Here is a 21,240-nt window from a genome sequence, read left to right as displayed (position 1 = left end):
AGTCTCCTGCAGGAGTGAACGCTGATACTTAATCAGTGCACAGAGGTTTAGTGAGCCTGGAGTTATTTGTAATGAATCTTTGTTACTCTCATTGTAAATCGAACGGAATAAATGTAAGGTTATCTGGGGGTGATTAAAGTAAATATATCTCCATTTTATTGTCCAAACAGTGTGACATAAATGTACAGTTTATGTTGTAGATTGGTGTCGTCACAATGTTCAAGTTGAAAAGTAATTCAAACCTTTATCTGAAAATAAAAAGCAACATTTTCTGGAATGAAAATGCAAAAGTGGTGCGCTTTCACTTGAAACACTGTCGGTGTAAACGGTGGCTTCGGCTTTATTAGCTTCTTTGCAGTTGTGAAAAAAAGCGCCGACGTCAAACATACTCACAAGTCAGACCCTACAAGTAACTGGACTTCAGAGTGGAAGACGAGCCACTCGACCAAAAGTCCATGAGCAAGAGCCTCAACCCAACTGCTCATTTTTTTTTTGAGGCATAAAATTTGAGGAAAATATGAAACGCATTGTTGAAAAACTTTATGACTGTTCAAGGAGTTTCCTCCATTAAGTGACACTCCATGGCTTCAGATCCCGATCAAACACCAGTAAAGAGCAGGACAGATGACTGCAGCACACTCAAGGGGGGAATGTGCAGATTAAAGGGGTCATTTCCTCGAGTATATAGCCATTTTAACATCAAACTAATTGCTTTGGCTCAGCTGAAACTAAATATGAGAGCTTTTATTTTAAAAGGCTGTCATGGAGTTGATGAAAATGAAGCTCTGATAATTCCCATCAACGAGCAGAGTACAAGAATTTACCCAGGACAAGCGGGAGTATTAAAAGTGTGTTAAATCAATCACTCAGTAGCTCTTAAATGCACATAAACTCCATTAACCTCAATAGTGATTTAATCTGGTCGGATGAGGTTTATAGTGTCTGATGACATCAGAGCTTATATCGATAGGTTTTAATTTCATGGCAACAAATAAATGACCCAGTGAGAGCTGGATCGATTAATCTTTCACAGTCATTTCACTGAATATTTGGTACCTCTTATAATCTCACGATCAACTTAACCACACAGGCATTAACTTCTCATTTGACCAAATATCAGTTTTAAAATAGGATTTAAAAAAAGAAGGCAAGTCTGAGTAACTGTAGCACCTGTGTATGCCGGGTGTGAGACTGGATTCATCTGATCCTTCTTCAATATGAAAAGTAATAATAGTGGCTGTCAGCATGTGTTTTATTTTTGCTGTCTCTGCCTTTCATAGAGTTTGCTCGTCTGCAACGTGTCTCGAGAACATAGCTTGTAATTGTGTGGACATACTGTGTGTCTGTGTGCCTGAGGATAATTGTGGTGTTTGTGTGTGTGTGTGTGTGTGTGTGTGTGTGTGTGTGTGTGTGTGTGTGTGTGTGTGTGTGTGTGTGTTTGAACTGGTGCCAGTGTGCAGCCGAGTCCCACAATGCCCCTCTGTACTGCCCACTCTTACTCAACCCAATTGCCCCCTGAGCTCCACCACGCTCCAATTCATGTTTTAAACTGTTTGTAGTCTGTGTATTTCTTCCTCTCTCCGTCATTCTCACTTGTTTTGGTGACTCCAAGTGTGCTTCAGTAACGTTTCCTCAATCGTCACATTTTCTTTTTCCTCATTTCACTGTTGCACGCCATTATTAACTTTTGTGATGAAATGTGTTCTTGTCTCAATTAAACCATTTTCTGTGGTAACAGTTAGCCAATGTAGATTTTGTAGATTCATGCAAACATATGGACACGTGATGATCAGGATGCAATTTGTGAGAGATGTGTATTGGTTTGAAAATGGGATGGAATATACAAATATAGACAAACATTAATTTTGATTATGTATGATCTGTTCGTGTGAGAGTCGTAACATTAAGGAAGCCTTTCTAATCCCATCAGACCAGCACATTTCAGGAGGAATTTTCTTCATGATGTCTGAAAACCTCTCTTTCAGTTGACTAGAATGAGGATCTGAACTCTTAACTTGGCTGCTATATATTGTGATTTAAGTTTTTTAAGCCTTTCTGTTTACTTTGACTTCCATGTTTAGACTGTGGTGCTGCATCATTCAACAACCTCTAAGCGCCAAAGGAGCTCAACATATGTAATTATGGTGCTCCTCTACTGTGATTCACAGTGATGTTTTCATGTTGGGTTGCCTTCTGAACACTGTGGCCTGATATTGCAAAAGTTAAATATTTGATGAAAAACCTTTAGCACAAACTGTTTTCACATTTTTCCGTAACTATATTAAATCTTGGACTGCCACTCCACGCTTCCCTTTCACACTCTCGTGTGTTGTGTGTAATCCACATGAAACCTGTTAAATCGGTATGACTGAAAAAAAGGGTGCGATTCCCAGGCCGAACAGGAAGCGATCCTACTCTGTACGGCTGAACTGCAAACATTTTTTCTACTACCGGTACTTCCTCTTCTGGGTGAAGCCTGAAAAGCCACGTGGAACAAGTTAGACACCACCGAAAACTGAACCGTTGGGTTTTATATTGAGTGTGAGGAGTTGGATCCGTCTTGTGAATCTCTTCTAAACATTTTAAGTCAACTTGGGTGGGTGCCCACATCTATGGACAGTCGCCACATTACCCAATCACCTTCATTTGTATCATATGGCTACACTATGGACTGGGGAAAACCTCGTGTTTAAAATCACTTTGTAATATCTTTTGGGCCAATCCAAATCAACAAAAGTAAAGAACAGGTTTGAAAATATCCATTGACCTGATTATTCAGTATTTCAGTGCCACACATCAAGATCATATAAAAAAAAAAAAAAACACACCAGTTTGCAGTCCCTCCACTGCCCCTTTTCAGTGCTCATACTCTCATAACATCTACAACGTCCTCCTTCTTAACACTCTTTTGTCAGCCTTTGACACTTAATAAGTGCTGTATTGTTCTTCTATGTTAAAGAAAGACGTGAAGGAATTTAACCCCATTGAAATGGCGCTTTTACCCAGCAAGAGAGCCATAGGATGTAATTAGAATTCAGCCATGGTGCTGCTCAGTGTCTGTGTGTTTGGGTTTTTTTTTTTTTTTTTTTTTGGAGGGGGGGGGGGGGGGGGGGGGGGGGGGGGGGGTAAGGAAGGAAAAAACACCCACATCCACAAAAAGGAAGGATTTTTGGACTGTTCATCTACTCATGTAAAAGGAAAAACACACACAAACACACACATTCTCTCTCTCTCTCCCTTCAGGCCACAGGGCAAACTGTCAAATCGTTTAAAAGTGGCAGTCTGTCATCAGAAGGATTTCAATCATGCACACAGTATGTGACTGTATGTGTTTGACTAAACAACTGGGTGCTCGTCTCTCCTGTTTTACTTCTGTCTGACACACACACACACACACACACACACACACACACACACACACACACACACACACACACACACACACACACACACACACACACACACACACACACACACACACACACACACACACACACACACACACACACACACACACACACACACAGCTGTTTTGTTTCCATAACGGTCATCTCTTTAACAACCTCCCTTGCAGGAGCTCTTATTAGTCTGGATCTACTTGCAGCCAGTTTCAAGGCCGTACGTCGGGCTACTAGGACACAACCTGAGAGCACATCACCGCTGAGGTGATGGTCTGTTATCTTATGAAAACCAAAATGCAGCATGCCATAGTGTTTTACAGGGTGTCAAGAGCAACGATGTGGAATTGGGCCTAACATTATGTTTATGTTAAGGTTAGACTGAGATATTTATATGTGAAGGTTGATGTAATGGTGAAGGACTTTGTACTGCAGTGGGAGAACTCCACAAACAATGTTGCACTTATGCCTGTATGTGGGTACTTTAAGATGGATTAAAGGTGTGAAAGCTCAACATTACTCTCATTGTGGCGACCTAAATCTGGCACTATTGTGAATGATTGGTCTCATGTGAACCAAAAGAAAGTCCCCATAACATTGATTACAAATTCAAATAGTTCCAAGAGAATATCGACTGGGTGTCATGCCATTCTGGAGTACGCTATTGTTGCCATTTGTCCATCTCCTCCCGCATGTGAGGATGAGCAATGGTTCCACATCACCCATAATCAGGCATGTACTTCAATGTAATGCCTCAGAGGCATGACTTCATCTGTCTGTGTACGTTCATGCTCATCTTGAAGCCTATCAGATCTTACAAACCTTGAATAATCCTGGTGAATTTCCCTTCTTCAACATGAAGCATTATATGAAGATTCTGTCTGACGCAACTGCACATCTGCCAAGCAGGGATGTGTGGGTGTGTGACGCTGAGCTTAAACTCTCGACTCTGCAAACATTGCGACTACAGTTAGAGGAACGGGAGTTCAAGGTGTTGCAGGGGCCTCCAAAAACTCCAAACTATTTGAAAATTCATGTGCTGGAACTAAAAGGCTTATTTTACAGTACAGCCTCAACTCAGAAGTTGTGGAACTTAAAAGCAGGCAGTGTTGATGCCTCAATGCCAAATACCACAGGGCACCTCCATACCTTGGCAGATGGTCATGATGTTTCGGTTCAGCTATGCAAGCCCATAAAGAAATGCATTTTCTGGATTTAACCCGGAGTGCTTCAGAGCAGTGGGTGGCTACAGTACAGAGCCCGGGGACAGACTTGTCCCAGTGTACTGACAGAGTTCCTCTTACCTACTAAAACATGTATTTCTTCTTGTGTTGGAGGGAAGTGGCAAACTCAAGAGAGGCCGCAATCAGCTTTGTCTACGTTTGAAAGAACCACCTGCTACTTTAAATGAATTTACTACAACTCTTTGGCTTTGCCCACTTGAAGAACTGGAAAAAAAAAACAAAAAAAACAAGCTCAGCAGCCAAAACCATTTTTTGTTCTTTTAAAGTGCAATTTGTGGCTGAGAGAAAAGAACAATGTTTTCATTGGACGGTGATCCACTCAGCTTTGTTTGTCTGTTTTCGAGTATTTTTGTCTGCTCTGGCACTTGGGCCATTCTTTTGTCCAGTGATATCCAATCTGACAAACAATTATTCAGTCTGTGGTTCTATTTACCTCAGCACTCTACTGTGCTTTAGCCTGTTGTTTACTGCACCAGAAATTGTTGTGGAATGATGATTCGACGGAGTAGGAAAAGTTCCAATTTAATAATCAGTTTTTGAGGTAAGTAGATAGTTGATATTTTGGTAATGAACTACAAAATATGCTTACAAAGTGCGGTTGGCTGTACAATTATTGACCTCCCGCTGTTCAGCTGAACCCTCAGTATATCATGAGGGGAGAATATTGCAGAATCAGCTTGGCGCCACGGACCGGACTGGTTTTGAAAAGCTCCCTCACACACTCCCATCGACATCCCCAAATAGCTGACAAACTAATATTGAGTATTACTTTTTCTACAAGTGCTGGAGTGGTGAGCTCTCACCCGAGAGAGAGAACATCACTAGATTTCTGGACAGGGTTCGTTTATCTTCTCCCTGTGCCTATTCAGCCGATTCATTCCAAGGTTCATAGATATGCTTGTTAGTTTCTGGTAATATGTGACTCTAAATTATTCTTAGGTGGGCCTTTGTGTTTGCTCTGTGATGGACTGGTGACCTTTCCAGGGTGCACACCGCTTTTTGCCCAGTGAGAAATGGCATCAGCAACCCCCCAGCAACCCTTGAGTTGGGTATAGGAGAAAGATAAATGGAGCTTTCTATGCGTGTTGTTTCAGCATGTGTTATTGCTTTCTGCCATTTGGTAAAATACAATCATAAATTAAAAAGAAACTAAGGCATGACAACCGGAAGCTTCCTTGCTTGATCCACTGATAATGCAATTTTTGGAAACCAGCTTCCAAGGTGGAAGTGAAAAAAACAAAACACAAACTCGGACTCTGTCCCAGTGTAAATGAAGGAAAATGCAACTTTACTGGTAAGTTGGTACGCTGGTATTGCAAACATACGCACATCCTTAGTAAATAGTTCTTCCGCATACGCGGGAGTCGATGGACAACAACAATGGCGGCCTCACATACAAGCAATGCTACATGATACAAGATTAAAGTTTGACTGATGCACACACAACTGCGAGCTGCAGCGTGTGGTGGCACACAGCAAGCTCAGTCCCTCGGTCTACAGTCAGCAGTATGCATAGGGCAGTGTGCCGATAGATGCTGCATTGATAGACGCTGTGCATAGACCGATGCTACCGACTGTACTATGCATACTGTAGACTGTTGGAGGGGCGCCAAGTGTCAACGCAGTTTACGTATGGAGTACGAAGGAGGTTTTATGGCATTTAATAAATTCTCATAACGATACTCGGCATCAACAAGTCGCTGAAAAACAGTTGTTGTACTTGTTCTTTAAACAAGTGCTATCAGTGTATCCGTATTTTCAGTGTTTGTGCCATTTCTGAGTAAATGAACAGCGTTTTCAAAATTATTGCGTAAACACGAAACCTTTCCAAAACAATGTGTAAATGGGGCCAAAGTCACCCTTCACAAGCTTCTTTTCATAAGTGAAATTAGCTTTCTTGTCAAACGTAGTTAACTTCCACTGAAGTCAGCAAAGCCAACAAGCAATAGCACTTTATTTATTTATTTATTTATTTGTACTATTGTCCTGTTGTGTAGTATATACACCAACACGTACAACACCCAACAAAGCTAAACTAATCTACTAAACTATTGCCTACACCCTTTTGGTTTCCAAATAAAATGCTGTAAATGTCTAAATAAGATAAACAGATTACTTAACTCTACTCCATGTGCCTATATTCAAATGAATAGCATGCCTCTGTGCTGTGTTTCATCCAGAAGCCTCATGTTGCATCAGTTTATTACTGCAGTTTTTGGTGCGATCTGTCATTATTTACAGCCCCGAAGCCAACAACAACCCTGATAGCTTTTTACAGTGTGTCAGAACTATTCACAAACCTCCATATGATCTTTAGGAACCGTTGGGATCAGCTCGAACCGGTTACAGGATGCAGTAGGAGACTGTGAGCAGCACTAAAGTACCCCTGCTGTAGATATTTAGTGCCGACGTATTTAAACCTTTTCACATCCCTCCAACACTTAAAAGATGTTACATCACAAGTAGTCTATATATAAAACCACAAGGCGAGAGAGACAGGGAGGGAGCCAGTGGCGTGGCAGCTGTTCCAGTACGAGCTGTGATCCATGTGTCTTTGGAGGGAGGGAGAGACAGACAGGAAGAGAGAGGGGATGATGGAATGTGATGAATTCTGAACACTCGGCTGCCAGAAAAGTGTGTTCTCACCTTCGAGATCACCAGCTATCATCTCATGTATTGATTTATGCATTCACACAGGCATTCATCAAAGAGCGGAGACACAGTACTTTCTCACACACACTCGAGATATTAAAGACTGTTGTCATGGCCATGAGATTTTCTTTGTAAAATACTTGCTCACTAGAAATATTAAGACAATATAATAAATATTGGAAACTGGAAAAGCCACACAAAATGGGTATTTAAAGAGTGATACTCAGGTGGATGAGTATTTCCCACCGTGTGTGATGGTGTGTGTGAGAGAGAGAGAGTGAAAGAGAGAAGAAGAACAAGAAGACGAATAAAGCTTATCAAGCACAACAACTATTAAAAAGTTTTAGCTTTGCCTCACACGCACACTTTGCATAACACGGGGAGATGAGGCTGGGTGCTGGCTCTGTTTAGATAATGGGCCGGATATTGCTACTTCCTCTTTCTAATCTAATGAGTGTGTGTGTTTCTCTCCCTGCAAGGGCCGCTTTAGATGTAAAATCCAGACAGATTTTGATAATATACAAATATTTTTCTTTTAAGGATTGCGATCAATTACTAATTTGATATTCTCAATGCATACGTGAGGTAATAAGGCAAGATGACTCCTAACTATAGAATGGAACCCACAGTGTCATCCACAACAAACATACACACACACTCAGCAACAGCAAGTCATTATTACCTCTGAGTACATTACACGCTCTACCATTTAATACAGTAAAGTAAAGCGTAGAGAAGAAGCATGTCAATAAAGAAGAGCGAGAGGAACAATGCATAAATGAGGCCTTTAAATGGACCACAACAGCTGGTTAAATGTGTTGTTCACATAGTGTTGACATTATCTGGACCGCGGATTGAACACATGTGCCATATGTAACATAAATATTGCACATAGCATCATGAAGCTGTTACACGTGCTGTGGGAGCTGCCTGTGGTCTCACCATATTTGGGCACCCAGAATGAAAGAGTTCAAGGTCAATACTGTTCACAGGCAAAGTGCTAAACTCTGCTCACCATGGTCTAATCCCCTTCAATTACCGAAAACACAATGGAAATGTTTTCATCCGATAGGATGGTGCAAGACCTAACCCTATCCTCTGACGATTCAGTCACTGCACAAATACAATGTGTGAAAATATTTCAATGTAAATATTAAACATTTTGTGTAAATATGGTTCTTGTTTCATGTCATGATACAATTGAGCTCCCCGAGGAAAATGTAGAATTGACTGTATCTGGAAAAATAGTGAAGTACCACAGTGTTGACATCATGCAAATCCCTTTCCTCTGTGTGTGTGTGTGTGTGTGTGTGTGTGTGTGTGTGTGTGTGTGTGTGTGTGTGTGTGTGTGTGTGTGTGTGTGTGTGTGTGTGTGTGTGTGTGTGTGTGTGTGTGTGTGTGTGTGTCTCCAGATGTCTGCAGCCTGTGGGAATGAGCGCAGTGTGTGAGTGGGACAGGATATGATGTCAGAAATTCCCATGGATAAGCTGACGGCTTGTTATCCTCCTGAACACACACACAAACACGCACACTGGAAAATCCTCGGGTTATTTTTAAATGATTCTTAAAGGAACACTTAGGCGTTTCAAAAACACAACTAACCAACACTTATGTGTTAAAAAAATCAGTTATGAAGTGTAAAACGGACCAAAATTAGACACAATTTATAATTTTATCATTCATTTTCTATACTGAAAAAAAAACAATTAGAACTCATTACACATAAGGAATATGGATAATAGCAGATGTGCTGCGATCACATTAGTTTTACTGCATGGAAACAATATGATTTTCTGTCATTATTAAATATATAGATCTCTTTAAATGGGTCAGAACGCAGCTGTATTGGAGTTAAAAGTACTGTATATAGCAAAACAGCTTTCATTCATTTCCCAAAGTCCCAGACACTCCACACAAGCAGATGTAATCCGATATGTCTGGGACAGCTGTTTTCTCATGTTTTCTGTGAACACCGGTCATTGGGCTTGATTAGTTTGATAGAAATAAGTAGAACGTTATAACTTGCCAGTAAGGGGTTACTTTCCTGCAGAGTAAACGCACCCATATCTGTCTGAAACTAACTTTACTCAAACTTTAGTCTCAGGCGAGATTCAGAAACATTCAGCACAAATGAAAACAAACCAGAATGTTCTTTATTTCATGAGCAACAAGAAAGAGAATCTTTTTGTTCACTACTTTTTCAATAATTATTTTAATATTGGATATAGATTTCTGTACTGAAGACATCTGCATAATTTTAAATCATATCTTCACTCCACATTTAATAATGTTTCATTTGGGAACCTCATTTGTGTTCCCATGAAGACATCAAGTCCCCATAAAGTACATAAACAGATTGTGGTCCTCAGAACAACAATTAGTGCATGTACACACACATACAAACACACACAGCCCAGAGTCACATGGCTGTGACCGACCACAAGATTTGCGAATTGACACAAATAAGAGCATGTGATAAGAAGAGGTTTCTGTCACTATTCCTTCAATATTCATGTGACCAACACATTTGCACATGATCCCTTTCTCCATCTGTACTGCGACATTTCAGAAGCAGCCAAACTCTTCTTCTCTCACCGAGAGAAGCAGACTAATAGAAAGGAAAAGAAAAAACCCAGAGAGGTAAAGAGCATGTTCACGTGCGTTCATACACTGATTTGCCTGCATTTGCATGTCAGCAAGTCATCAAATGTGCACCCTTCAAAGCTGTTAAGCTAATTACTCTTGTAAAGCAGCTCAGGCTCAAGCAGCTCAGCAACTCAAGGTCGAGTTGGGCCATAATGTGACACAATCCGAGAGTGTCCAACATCAACTACAGCATTTTGTTATCAGCCAAAAAAAAAAAAAAAAAAAAGGACACATTTGTCTCTTTTAAGATCGGCCTTCATTGTTTTTCACCCAATGCAATCAACATAATCACGGGCTGATTTTCTACAAATTCTTCACCAGCTTCAATGCTCCGACGTCTGCTCATCGGAGAAAAGAAAGCTAATTTATTGGAGAGTCTGCAATCAGTGTGTTCCCATGGCAACAAATAGCCACTTTACAGAAATAAAGGACAAATTCAGGTCAAAAGCTGCGACAATGAAGCTTCTTCCAATGTAAGTACAAAGGAATGATGGCGCATTTGAAGCAGCATTACACCATGTCTGACATCATCGAAGAGCTTTAATAGGTGTCATCAAAGGGTGTTCAGAGCTGCAGAATGCTGTGCTGGAGCAGCTTTATCACTAAACCCTAGGAGAGTCAGGCCCAGGACTCTAAAATGTCACGTAAACAGGTTCACTGTTCGCTAGAGTGCTAGAGTAATATTCACGCCATTTTTGCTGTCAGCTGCAGTTCCATGACACAAAATGTTTTTACTCTATCAGGCCAGGTTTGTTTTATATCATTGTATTCACTTTATGTCATCCTGTTTCCATTATTCCTTAATATATTTAGCTTGATTTGCACAGTCTTGGGATGACAAGATAAGTTGCTGCTGTAATTATATGCCATGTGTGAGTCAACATCCAGCTCTTCTAAACGAATTCCACTACTTTAACCAAAACTAGTTCAGTCAGTGGGGCTGAAATCGTTTGGTTTTTACACCATGAATAGCGAGAAAAGTGTATTTTATGTCGGTATAAAGCGAGAAATGCAGACTGAACTCACTTACTATGGGTGTCACATTCGGAAAAAAGTTAACTAAAATATAATTTAGGTAATTAACTTCTAGCTGTGGTTTTCTCCGTTTCGCAGCACATTTGGTAGGTTACAAGAATGTGACGACCTAAACACTTTAAGTTCATGGCATACTTACTCAGACTGAGATTTTCTAAATATATACAAAAAAAAGATTTAATTCACATTGAACAAAAGCAATTGCTTGGATATTCGAGGTCTAGAAATGGGGCCGGTGAGAAATCCTTTGAGGGTTGAATGTATACTGGAGGGCAGTGTCACTGCTCTAAAGAGTGTGTTCTTTAAAGGATACAAATCACCATCGAGTGGTTTTTTGATGACCATCTTGTGAGATTTTAGGCAGCGTCCACCCCCCGAGGCTAAGCCAAGCTAAATGAAGTGCCTCAGGGAGCACCATCTGATAAATGCTCTCTTTTTAAACTGCTCTGGTGTGGATAAAGCATTTTGGCCTCTCGCTAGCGTTTGCATGTAAAACCACAATTATCTTTAGTGCGAACCTTTAATCAACCCTGTCAGAGTTCTTTCTTTTAAAAATAATGAGCAATTAGCCCCACGGTAAATAGACTGAAGACAGATGGGCGGTTTTTATTGTTTAGAGCAAACTTTAGTCTCGCCAAAAAACCCTAATGGATTCCTATGATTGAGCTGTTCCGTTTGGAAAAAAAAAAAGGATATCCAGAGCTGTGACAGCTGCTACACTAAACAGCACAGTTCAACAGTTTACAGTCATTGTCTTTTTTGGAGTCGCTATTAAAGTGTTTTTTCCAGTGCGACTGAATCACGGCGGAGTCATGGAGGCAGGAGTGAGCCTCTGCTCTTCCGAGGCTGATGATGAAACTACCAGAATAAACAGAGGAGTGACTGTGAGAGACTGACAAAAAGAGAAGCTTAGCGAAGGCTTAATGCGCACGCACACGCACACAGAGCGTGGTGTAACTTGAACCGTCGTCTGACTCTCAATGCCCTGCCGGCAAGAAGACACAATCGGCCATGTGCCGTGGCAGTTACAGCGAGGAGTCAGGTTTTCTGTCTCAGCAGTGTATTCTTTTCAGTTTGCTGTGGTAATGACACCTCAAGCCAGATGCAGACTTTGCTGTTCCCTCAGCTCCTTCTCCTAATTCCTGCAATTGGCAGCTGAATCCAAGACAGGCTTTCACTACTATAAAATAATCCTAGACTAGCTTGTTTCCCCTACTTATGTTCTTCTTCGATTTCTTTGGACTTTTTCCATGACTCTTTCAGCTTCTTTTTTTTTTAATGCATTTTCCTTCCCGTTTCCTCCCATCAGTCCAGATTGGCTGGTTTGAATTTTCAAATAGTGACCAATCGCCTCCTCTTTTTTTTTCTCTCCCTCTTTCAGTCTCAGCGCACTCCAACAGGATGTATGCTCATCTTTTTCCCTCCTTCCTTCCAAAACAACCAGATGGTGAGACAGCAACTGAGAGACAGACAGCAGCAGCAGGCGGGTCGGCCCTGAGAGTGATATCACAGTCTCACTTTCACACACACACACTTGTGCTCTCCCTCTCCGAGTGTATAAAAGCTTCTTTGTGTCCTCCCTCACACAGAAAATGTTGGAGGAACGCTGTGAATTTGACAGAGAGTCACCACTGTCCAGGGCCAGCGTGACAAAATGAATGCTCAGGAGGTTTACGATGAGCTCAACGTGTGTGCGCGCGTGCGTGCGTGTAGCAGCCTTTATCAGGGATTCCTGAAGTGATTTGGATGTCTGATGTTTGTACATACCATGGGCACACATCTACTCAATATTAACTGAATCATTCGTGGGAAATCTTAAGTATCCGTTTTTAAACCTAGGTCAATCGGCAGCACCCCGAGAGATGTACAGGCTTTTTAGGTTAATGTGACAGCTTATAGTTTAAATAAAAAAAAATTTTTTTAAAGAACACGGGTCACAAGGGCTGTTGCTACACACAGAATAATCTTTGCAAGTAATTAAATTAAAACAGACAAAATCCTTTCTTTACGGTTCGACCTCTTTGATACCACTAGGTCTGCTGTTTTTCACATATAAAAAATTGTCATTGCCACATTAAGCCTGCATTAGTTTCATATAAAAATGCCATAAATTGCTAAAAGGGGCCTTTTAATGACTTCAAACAACCAGAGGATTTCTAAACAGTAACAGGTTTTAAAGATGTGTTTAGATATGGTTGTTCATGACATGACGAAGTACAAACTCGGACACATATCGACTCCTCTCAGGCATCTCACACCTTATTTCGTCGCTCATGCAGTATATATAAATATTTCCACTGACAGCAGCTTAAACCACTTACTTTCACATCTTGCTCCAGCGTTCGTATCAGTTCCCCGTCCACCTGCCCGGTTTGGGCCACACGGAGAGAGCGCCGCTCTGCCTTCCTCAGCCGGTACTGCAGGATGCGGCAGGTCTTGTTTGCCTAAGAGACAGAGATAATGTTAACATGATGATAGTCATCACCAATCCAAAGTGTTTTCTCAATTACCCATCACATGTTTAATGTTCAGGTAAGTCCTTGGGTCAAAAATGCTTTAGCTTCATGCAAGCGCAATTTAGAAAAGTGGACATCAGCTTGTTTCTATCCATTTTCTTATGCTTTTTTAAAAAAAAGAAACTTTTCATGACCTAGAGGTTGGCGTAAATTATAAGCTGTCAAATGTGCATATCTGTGACTTGTTGAAAGCAAGAATTTCCAGTCACAGAAGAAAGAAGGCACACATAGAGCCAAGCATGAAAGACAGGGGAGATACAATAAGACCTGCTGCAGGCAGACATGGCCTGATGTCTTTGCCTGTTGAAGCACCAGTGCAAAATAAAAAGGGAAGTCAAAGGAGCTGACACAATATTATGTACAAAAGACTTAAAAATGCATACTTGTTCTACTTTAGATTAGAACAGGCTTCTTTAAAAAAAAACACAAGATGAGCCTCTGATCCCCATTCGTTTAGTCTTGGCCTATTTTGATACTTTCCCAATCTGATACTTACATTTCCTTTGAATATTGTCTCTTGTTCAAGTTTGTAACAATTCACTGTCCTTCATGTTTTCAGTTTAAACTGTTTCGTAGCTTTTTTATGCTTGAAAATCCAAAGCAAAATATCCAGAATGTATGATACCATATACCTGCTCCAGCTGTTGGCGTAGTTCCTGCAGCTGGTAAACGTCGTCCTCCATGTACATGTCCCTCATCTCCAGCATCTCCGACCTGAGCTCCTCCATCTCATCCTGAAGACAGTAAGCAAATGAGAGTTCATGAGTGCACCTGTCATGTGACAATAAAATATTATGAGCCTGTCTTCCCAGCAGCCTGCAGACAAAGAGACCTTCTGTGTTGTAAACAGTAGAGTACAGTGAAGTGACAGCATCCTTTGTATGTAAAAAAAAAAAAAAAAGACATGTTAAACATTTAATAGGTGTCATTACAGCTTCGAGCATCTTCATCATAAATCCATGGCAATCATCATTGTTATCAAACTCTCAATCCATTAACCTCCTTATGATCACTCCTCACTCTCATTAATCACCAAATCTCCTTCATTATTATTCTATAACAATTAGTGTCCTCTTAAAACGTGCTAACGTGCCAAGTGCCCGTTAATGGTCGAGATAGAATGTCAGGTAAAAACAAAAATCATCAGAAAGATCGGAGCGGCGCAGTAATATAATACAAAGCTTTATTGTTTCTTTTCATCCTCTTCTCACAAGGTTGCACCACTCAGGTCAAAGGCCAGGGTCGAGCTATTAGTTTACCTTGTAGCAAAAAGTCCCAGAAGGGAAATGGAGTCTTATTGCAACAAGCAATAAGAGCAAAGAAAAGGAAAACTCCTTTGAGGTAGAAATATCTAAGCAGTGGAGGAGCATCCAAATACCACTCCTGCACAGATGATTAATTTACAGTCGTGTTGTTTTCCACATCTCTTTTAGACATGAAGAGATAAATTATTCATTGCAGCCTGACACCACGAATTGCATCATCCCACTGAACTCATATCGAAGGTACAGCATTGTATTAGCGTGGGAGTCTGCAGTTAAAATTAAACCACGACCCACAAGGCAGAGTCTGGGTCACTTGAACGGGATGTCACGCAATAGTGTGCTTCTGAGACTGTGTGCGTGTGTTTGTACGTGCATGTTATGCAGGCATAACAAGTGAAAAGAGTATGCGCAGCTGGAGGAGGAGTAGTAGTAGCAGCGCTGTCATAATTTACTACAGCGTAGAATGTGGGTCAGCTTCTGCAGCACCAAATGAAGCAGCAACCTGCTCCAGGGATGTGTGTAAATAAATGTGAAATAGAAAAGTGAACGCCGGGACATCAGGGTTATGGGGTGTGCCTGCTTTTATGCCTGCTACAAAGTAAACTGTGTGAGCAGGGATCACACACAAAGGTAAGATGTGGGGGTTGAACGTGCAGTACCTGTTTGTATGTGTTTGTAAGCAGTTTTGCGAGTGATGTGTTGGTTGTGCTAAAAAAGGACCGCAGCAAGGGGAAATCTGCACGCCACTAAAAGATGCTGTGTAAACCAATCAGCCATTACATTATGGTGAGTGATGACAAAACATGCAAGATACCACTGTTTTAGAGCAATTTTGCTGTAGGACTCGTTTATTGGATCGGAGCACACAGGTCAGGATGCCATATTGCCCATACACTTCCCCCCCCCTTCCTTCCAGGAACACTTTTAATCAACAAAGACCACTTCAGGTCAGGAACCCTTCAAAACACCTGCAGTGTCAGGGATGCTTGAAGATTCTGTCATTTGGCAATCACAATCTATTTGTGGTCAAACCTGCTCAAATCCTTACACTCAAGACTGATCATAATATGTTCGCTCACTGTCCGATATATCCCACACCCTGACTGGTGTAAAAAAAGAATCTGTGTTATAATGTAGTGAGAAAGCAAAAGAGAAAAAGAAGCAATGACAAGAGAAAAAAAAAAGACCAAACAGAAGGAAATGCGAGGAAGCGCAATCAAAGGAAAGGAAATGGAAACCACGGACTGAAAAACAAGGTTGGAGAAAACAGACCACGAACGGAACGTGGAACAGCAAGAGTGAAGAAGTGAGGACACGAAACCAGGGAATCGCAAGTTAATGTGGCGAGAGAGAGAGAGAGAGAGAGAGAGAGCGGGGTGGTCCACTGACCCGCTTTTCACAGCTAACTAAAGGAGAACAGGAAAGATGGTCTCCGTCATGTGAGCCAGCAGCCAGTCAGGAGAAGGAATCAGCCAATCAGCTGTCATGTTGGCGAGTCAGACGAGTCGAGTGGAAATTAGAGCGAACTTGCACATCTGCCATGATAACAATCCTCCCTGCATGTCTCCAGGTATTTTTGTATACGTTTCTGGACCTGTAGACCCAACATTGTCTACGATCATAATATATCAAATTCATTCATCTTCGATCTGTGCGCATTAGTTTATTTTCCCATGAATTTGAGAACAATTCTACAAATGTGTGAGAGCTCATTGTTGACATTAATCAAGATGAATATGGTCACGTATGAAAAAAAAGCTCTTAACGATACAAAACCAGAGACCTTGTCCCAGGTACAAGAGAAAATTGTTAAAATACACAACCTAAAACACTCTCACAGAGGTGAATGAAAAAACTATACCGGTACTCACTTTTACGACTGTCATGCTCTGAAAAGGACTTGTGAAAAATGTTATAGTCACAATCCGATTGCCCTTGTACATATAAGAGCCTCTCAGATGTGTACATGTGAGCATTTTTGTTTAATGGATGTGTAGTTCTTCCACTTGAGTGTGTGAAGGTCTTTAAAACAAGCTTTCTATGTGCCCTTTTCGAGGTCTTCGGTATTGTATGCGAAGGTCTTTTCAGGGTAATGCCAAAGACTTGAATCATCATCCTCAGTAAAACCTAGAATATTGTGAAATCACATCACTATCCATCTCTGCAAGAAGAAACACATAAAACACCACACCCTGTCTTAGAGGGGTGAACGCGACTTTAACATCCAGCTGCCGTACAAATGGAATAAAAATCGAATCACTTAAATCCTACTGCAAACATTTAATGTACTGTATTATTGTAGGTAATTCTATGTAATGTATAATATTCTGGATCAGGCTGAAGAACAGTTACTGGCTTAGACACAGATGCAGCCATAAAACTCAGTCACAGGACAGAGACATTCCTGATAAATTCAATCCAGTGGGTTGAATCTTTGAGAAACTTGGTTCAGGTTCAGCTGGAACGTGGAGCCAGCAGGGCAGACCTTCTGGTTCTGACACGTGGATTTAAATAATGATTCAATTAATTGTTGAACTTTATCCTGCTAGAAAGCCACTTCAACAACGAACGTGGAGGTCTGCAGTGACCCCGGCTGTATTAGTCAGTTTGTCAAACTCATGTTAGCCTTCCACCTAACTATAAGTACGATATGACTGCAGGCTTTGCCTGGTCAAACAGTCAAAGCCAGTAATTCTGTTGCAGCCTCAACAGAAACATTATGCGCACTGAGGTAGAAAGTCATAATTAATGAGATTCCAACAGCTGCTCGCTGTCTTGATCTCCTACAGTAATTACGATCTTGAATAAGAAACTGAAACGGCACCAGATAGGAGCCGGCGTATTAATATGCAGTGCATGAATCCACAGTGGAAGGATGACAAGCATGAAGCATAAACTATGAAGTAGAAAGGGAAAAAAAAAGATGATGAGCACAGGGGATAAAATAAAGAGGAGTAACTGGAGAAGGGAAATTTGCCTGTGAACTTAAGTCAGAGACTCGAGTCGGACGCCTTGACAGTATGTTGTTTGGATCTCCTGCTTACTAACCAGGTGTTCCTCACAGCTGCAACAACAAGCACAGCCAGACTTACTTCACAGCCAAGTCTCCCAGGCTTTATCGCAGTCCACTGAGATATAGCTCTGTTACATGATGCCCTATATTCAGTCTCTGCAGCCATAATGTGTAGCCAGCATAGCGTTGGAATGATTGAGATGATAAAAATGATAAACAAAAAAAATACTCTGTGTCTTGTTGGCTTTCAGATTCTTTCAGGACTGACTATCGATGACTTAACAATGAAACCAAGATGATAGTCGGACAGCACATGTAAACAAGAAATACCATATGTCATCTATATGCATCTACAAATGTTTCAATCAGCATTAGTGAAATAAAGACATAATTTTGAGGGACTGTCGACAGCCATATTTCTCCTACCTCCTCCTGAGGACATGGCGTGTTTTAGGTGTTTCCCTGCACCAACACTCCCAATTTCAACACATGAGTGATTCAATACATGACTTCATTTCATTAGAATCAGGTGTGTTGGAGCAGGGAAACACCAAAGACATGCAGGTGAATGGCTCCAGAATACAAGTAAAGAACACAGAACAGTCTCACATGAAATGGAAACATCATGAGCAACGAGGAATCAAAACATCACCAATATTTACAAAACTGCTGAGGAAAAAGAACAAGGTCAGCTGAGCCATGCACTGCTGATCAATCACCAACCCCAAATAAATCTCAGACAATTATTGGCTTGTCTGGTCACTGCCAGTTAGTGCGTTAGGACATCCTCTGAGATCGATCCTTTCCTTAATCAATCATTCTCAAGGCCGGCCTGACCAGTGGATCCACACCCTTGTGAATTTTTTTTATCTCAAAGGCTTTTTGGATTAAGGATTCAATAGTGTGAGTTAGAATAGTGTTTGAATCCTCCTGATTAACTTGAATATTTGACTCCTATATATGAGTTGGGTGTTAAGAATACAAACACCCCCCCTTGAGAGAGACTGGATCTAGGGATTCCCCAGACATGTGAATTGTGAAACCATTCTTCATGAAGTCGCTTCAGAACACAATGAGGCAGACAATGCTGCAGGCATAATAATGTATCATCATCCACGACCTCTATTCAACTGATAAGAAATAACAGTGAGGAGAAACTCTGCCTAAACAAACCCCTTCATACAATATCTATAGGGTTTTACACTTGGCATACAGGCTGACCTTCTGTTTATGCTGCAGCTTGTAAGTGTGCAGACTGTTTATATCATCCATATCCTTGTAGTGAACAGTCTTGGGAACCTTCCAATACCAGGCTATACTCACTGGAAGACGATTCAAAATAACAGATGAAGAAGGAGCAGGATGCCACGAAATCATCAGAGAATCATCAGTAAAATGCAGTTTTAAATTAAATGTATGTAACATTAGGTGGTTATTTGGGGCCATATGAACCTTTCTGATCTGTTTTTTGAATGATTGAATCAGTATTAAAAGTCAGGATATTGCAGCTCACATTAAATAGCACACTTACTTTGAGGTAATCGTTTTCAGATCGCAGCTCTTCTATCTCCCTGACAAACTCTTCCTGCATGCCGTCAATAAACTCCTCCGTGAGGTCCGAGAAAGCCAGAGATGTGCTGGCAGGCACCCTGCTGTCAAACGAGGTGACCGACCGCTCCTCCCCGGGGGAGATGCTCCCTTCCCCGGTGTCCGCTCCCAGGCAGAGCCGGTCCTTGTCGTCCTTCTCCGCGGTGGATCGGGCTGTCCTGGCCGCGGATTGTGGTTGGCTCGCTTTGTCCACGAACAACGCATCCCTGAGCGGCTTCTCCGCCTCCAGCCCGCCGCCCCGGCTGCTCCTCGACTCGGCGTCGCTGCTCGCGGCGTCCGCGGAGAGTTTGTTTTCCTCGGAGGCGCAGTCCGACAGCTCGGAGCTGCTGTCGGTGGGAGACAGCTTCCCGGCGGGGCATCCGGAGTCTTTGGACAGGTCGTCGGATCCGATGCTGGCGTCCGACACCTTCCTCCTCCCGCCGGGGGTCTTCGCCGCCTTGGACGCGGAGGTCTTGGACAACGCGGCGGCGGAGGACTTCCCTCCGGGTTTGCCACCACTTTTCTCGGCTTTGCCATCCTTTCCGGAGAGGCTCCCCACGGGGCTGCGCCTGGAAACGCGGCTCCCGAGGTGGATGGCTCCGGGCTTGACGCTCAGGGTCGGTGTCCCGATCCCTCCGCGGATCTTGGTGAGCGACCAACCGGGTACATCCTTGGGTCTCGCCGGAGACGGGGCCCGGTTTATTTTCTTCTTCTCGCCCGGGGGCGGAGCGGACGGCATCGCCGACAGCTCCGCGGCTTCAGGCCGGGGGTTCTGCTGCTGCTGAGCGGCCACCGCGTGGTGCGTCTGCCCGCTGTCCGAGCTCTCCGCCCCGCCTCCGCTTTCCATCTTCTGCCGGAGATGGAGTCTCCGTTCTTTAGGCGAGGCGAAGGCGAAGAGCTGAGTCGGAGAGTTATGGACATCAACCTCCTTTGTTTTTGTCATTCATTCCGTTTAGGCCGAAACAAGAGACGCAGAAAAAGGGAAACCTCCTATTTGCAGAAGTTGGAGGGCGAATAAACAACCGCAGCGCCGCACAAAAGGAGGAGAGCCGCCAGGATACAATGAGAGCCCGGAGTGCAACAGGACGCAGCGGGAGAACCGGGTCCAAGACGCGAGGAATACTATCGAATCCCCCACCGTGTGCAGTAAATAATAAACAGACGAGTCCGCTTAGGTCTGGTAAATCCTGCACTCCTCTTTTCTGGATCTCTCTGCATGGATGAATGCTGCAAGCCGGTTCCTTCTCAGAGGAAATGTGGTAGATAGATATCGTCTCTCTCTCTCTCTCTCTCTCTCTCTCTCTCTCTCTCTCTCTCTCTCTCTCTCTCCCCCCCCCCCCCCCCCCCCCCCCCCCCCCCGTTATCTGGGCGGAGAGAGAGAATCTCCTTTCTGCAGCTCTCTGCCGCCACCATTACAAGGCAGCAGCCTACAACAAGAACACAAAGAGCACGCAAAATCCATTTTTTCCATTAAGGGACATAGGCCATTTATTCTACCGTTTTTGCATATGCTTCAATATGATTGATATTTAACACTTTTTTTCAGATCACAACAATCTGCAGCTTACTGTCATATTTGTCCTTGTGGTGCTTTTTCCACACATTTTGAAGTCTTTACCAGTTTGTTCAACGTTTGCATCCATTTTTCTGCACAGTATGAATTTGTGTTTATTTTAAGGTATTCAATCTGTTCATCTTCAATACTGCTTTATCCTGTGCACTGTAGTAGGGAGCTGAGCCAATTCCAATTGTATGAGAGGAAACGAATACCCAGAGGAAACACACACACACACACACACACACACACACACACACACACACACACACACACACACACACACACACACACACACACACACACACACACCACAGGGGGAACATGCA

The 21,240-nt window shown here is 42.4% G+C and overlaps 1 protein-coding gene across 2 annotated transcripts in view; it reads right to left on the bottom strand.

Moving 5' to 3' along the window:
• The window catches only part of mtcl2 (microtubule crosslinking factor 2), a 91,914-nt gene extending 71,348 nt beyond the window's left edge, over positions 1-20,566 (bottom strand). For both annotated transcript variants that reach the window (XM_080496400.1, XM_080496401.1), the window contains exons 1-3: positions 19,301-20,566; positions 14,124-14,225; positions 13,297-13,419 (exon numbers count right to left, since the gene is read on the bottom strand). In XM_080496400.1, coding sequence (XP_080352526.1) covers positions 13,297-13,419; positions 14,124-14,225; positions 19,301-20,299 — 1,224 coding nt within the window. In that variant the 5' untranslated portion in view covers positions 20,300-20,566. The remainder of the gene's footprint in view (positions 1-13,296; positions 13,420-14,123; positions 14,226-19,300) is intronic.
• Positions 20,567-21,240: the final 674 nt, after the last annotated feature.

Source organism: Blennius ocellaris, assembly GCF_963422515.1.
Source record: "Blennius ocellaris genome assembly, chromosome: 5".
Classification (NCBI taxonomy): Eukaryota; Metazoa; Chordata; class Actinopteri; order Blenniiformes; family Blenniidae; genus Blennius; species Blennius ocellaris.
This window is presented reverse-complemented; position numbering and strand designations above follow the sequence as displayed.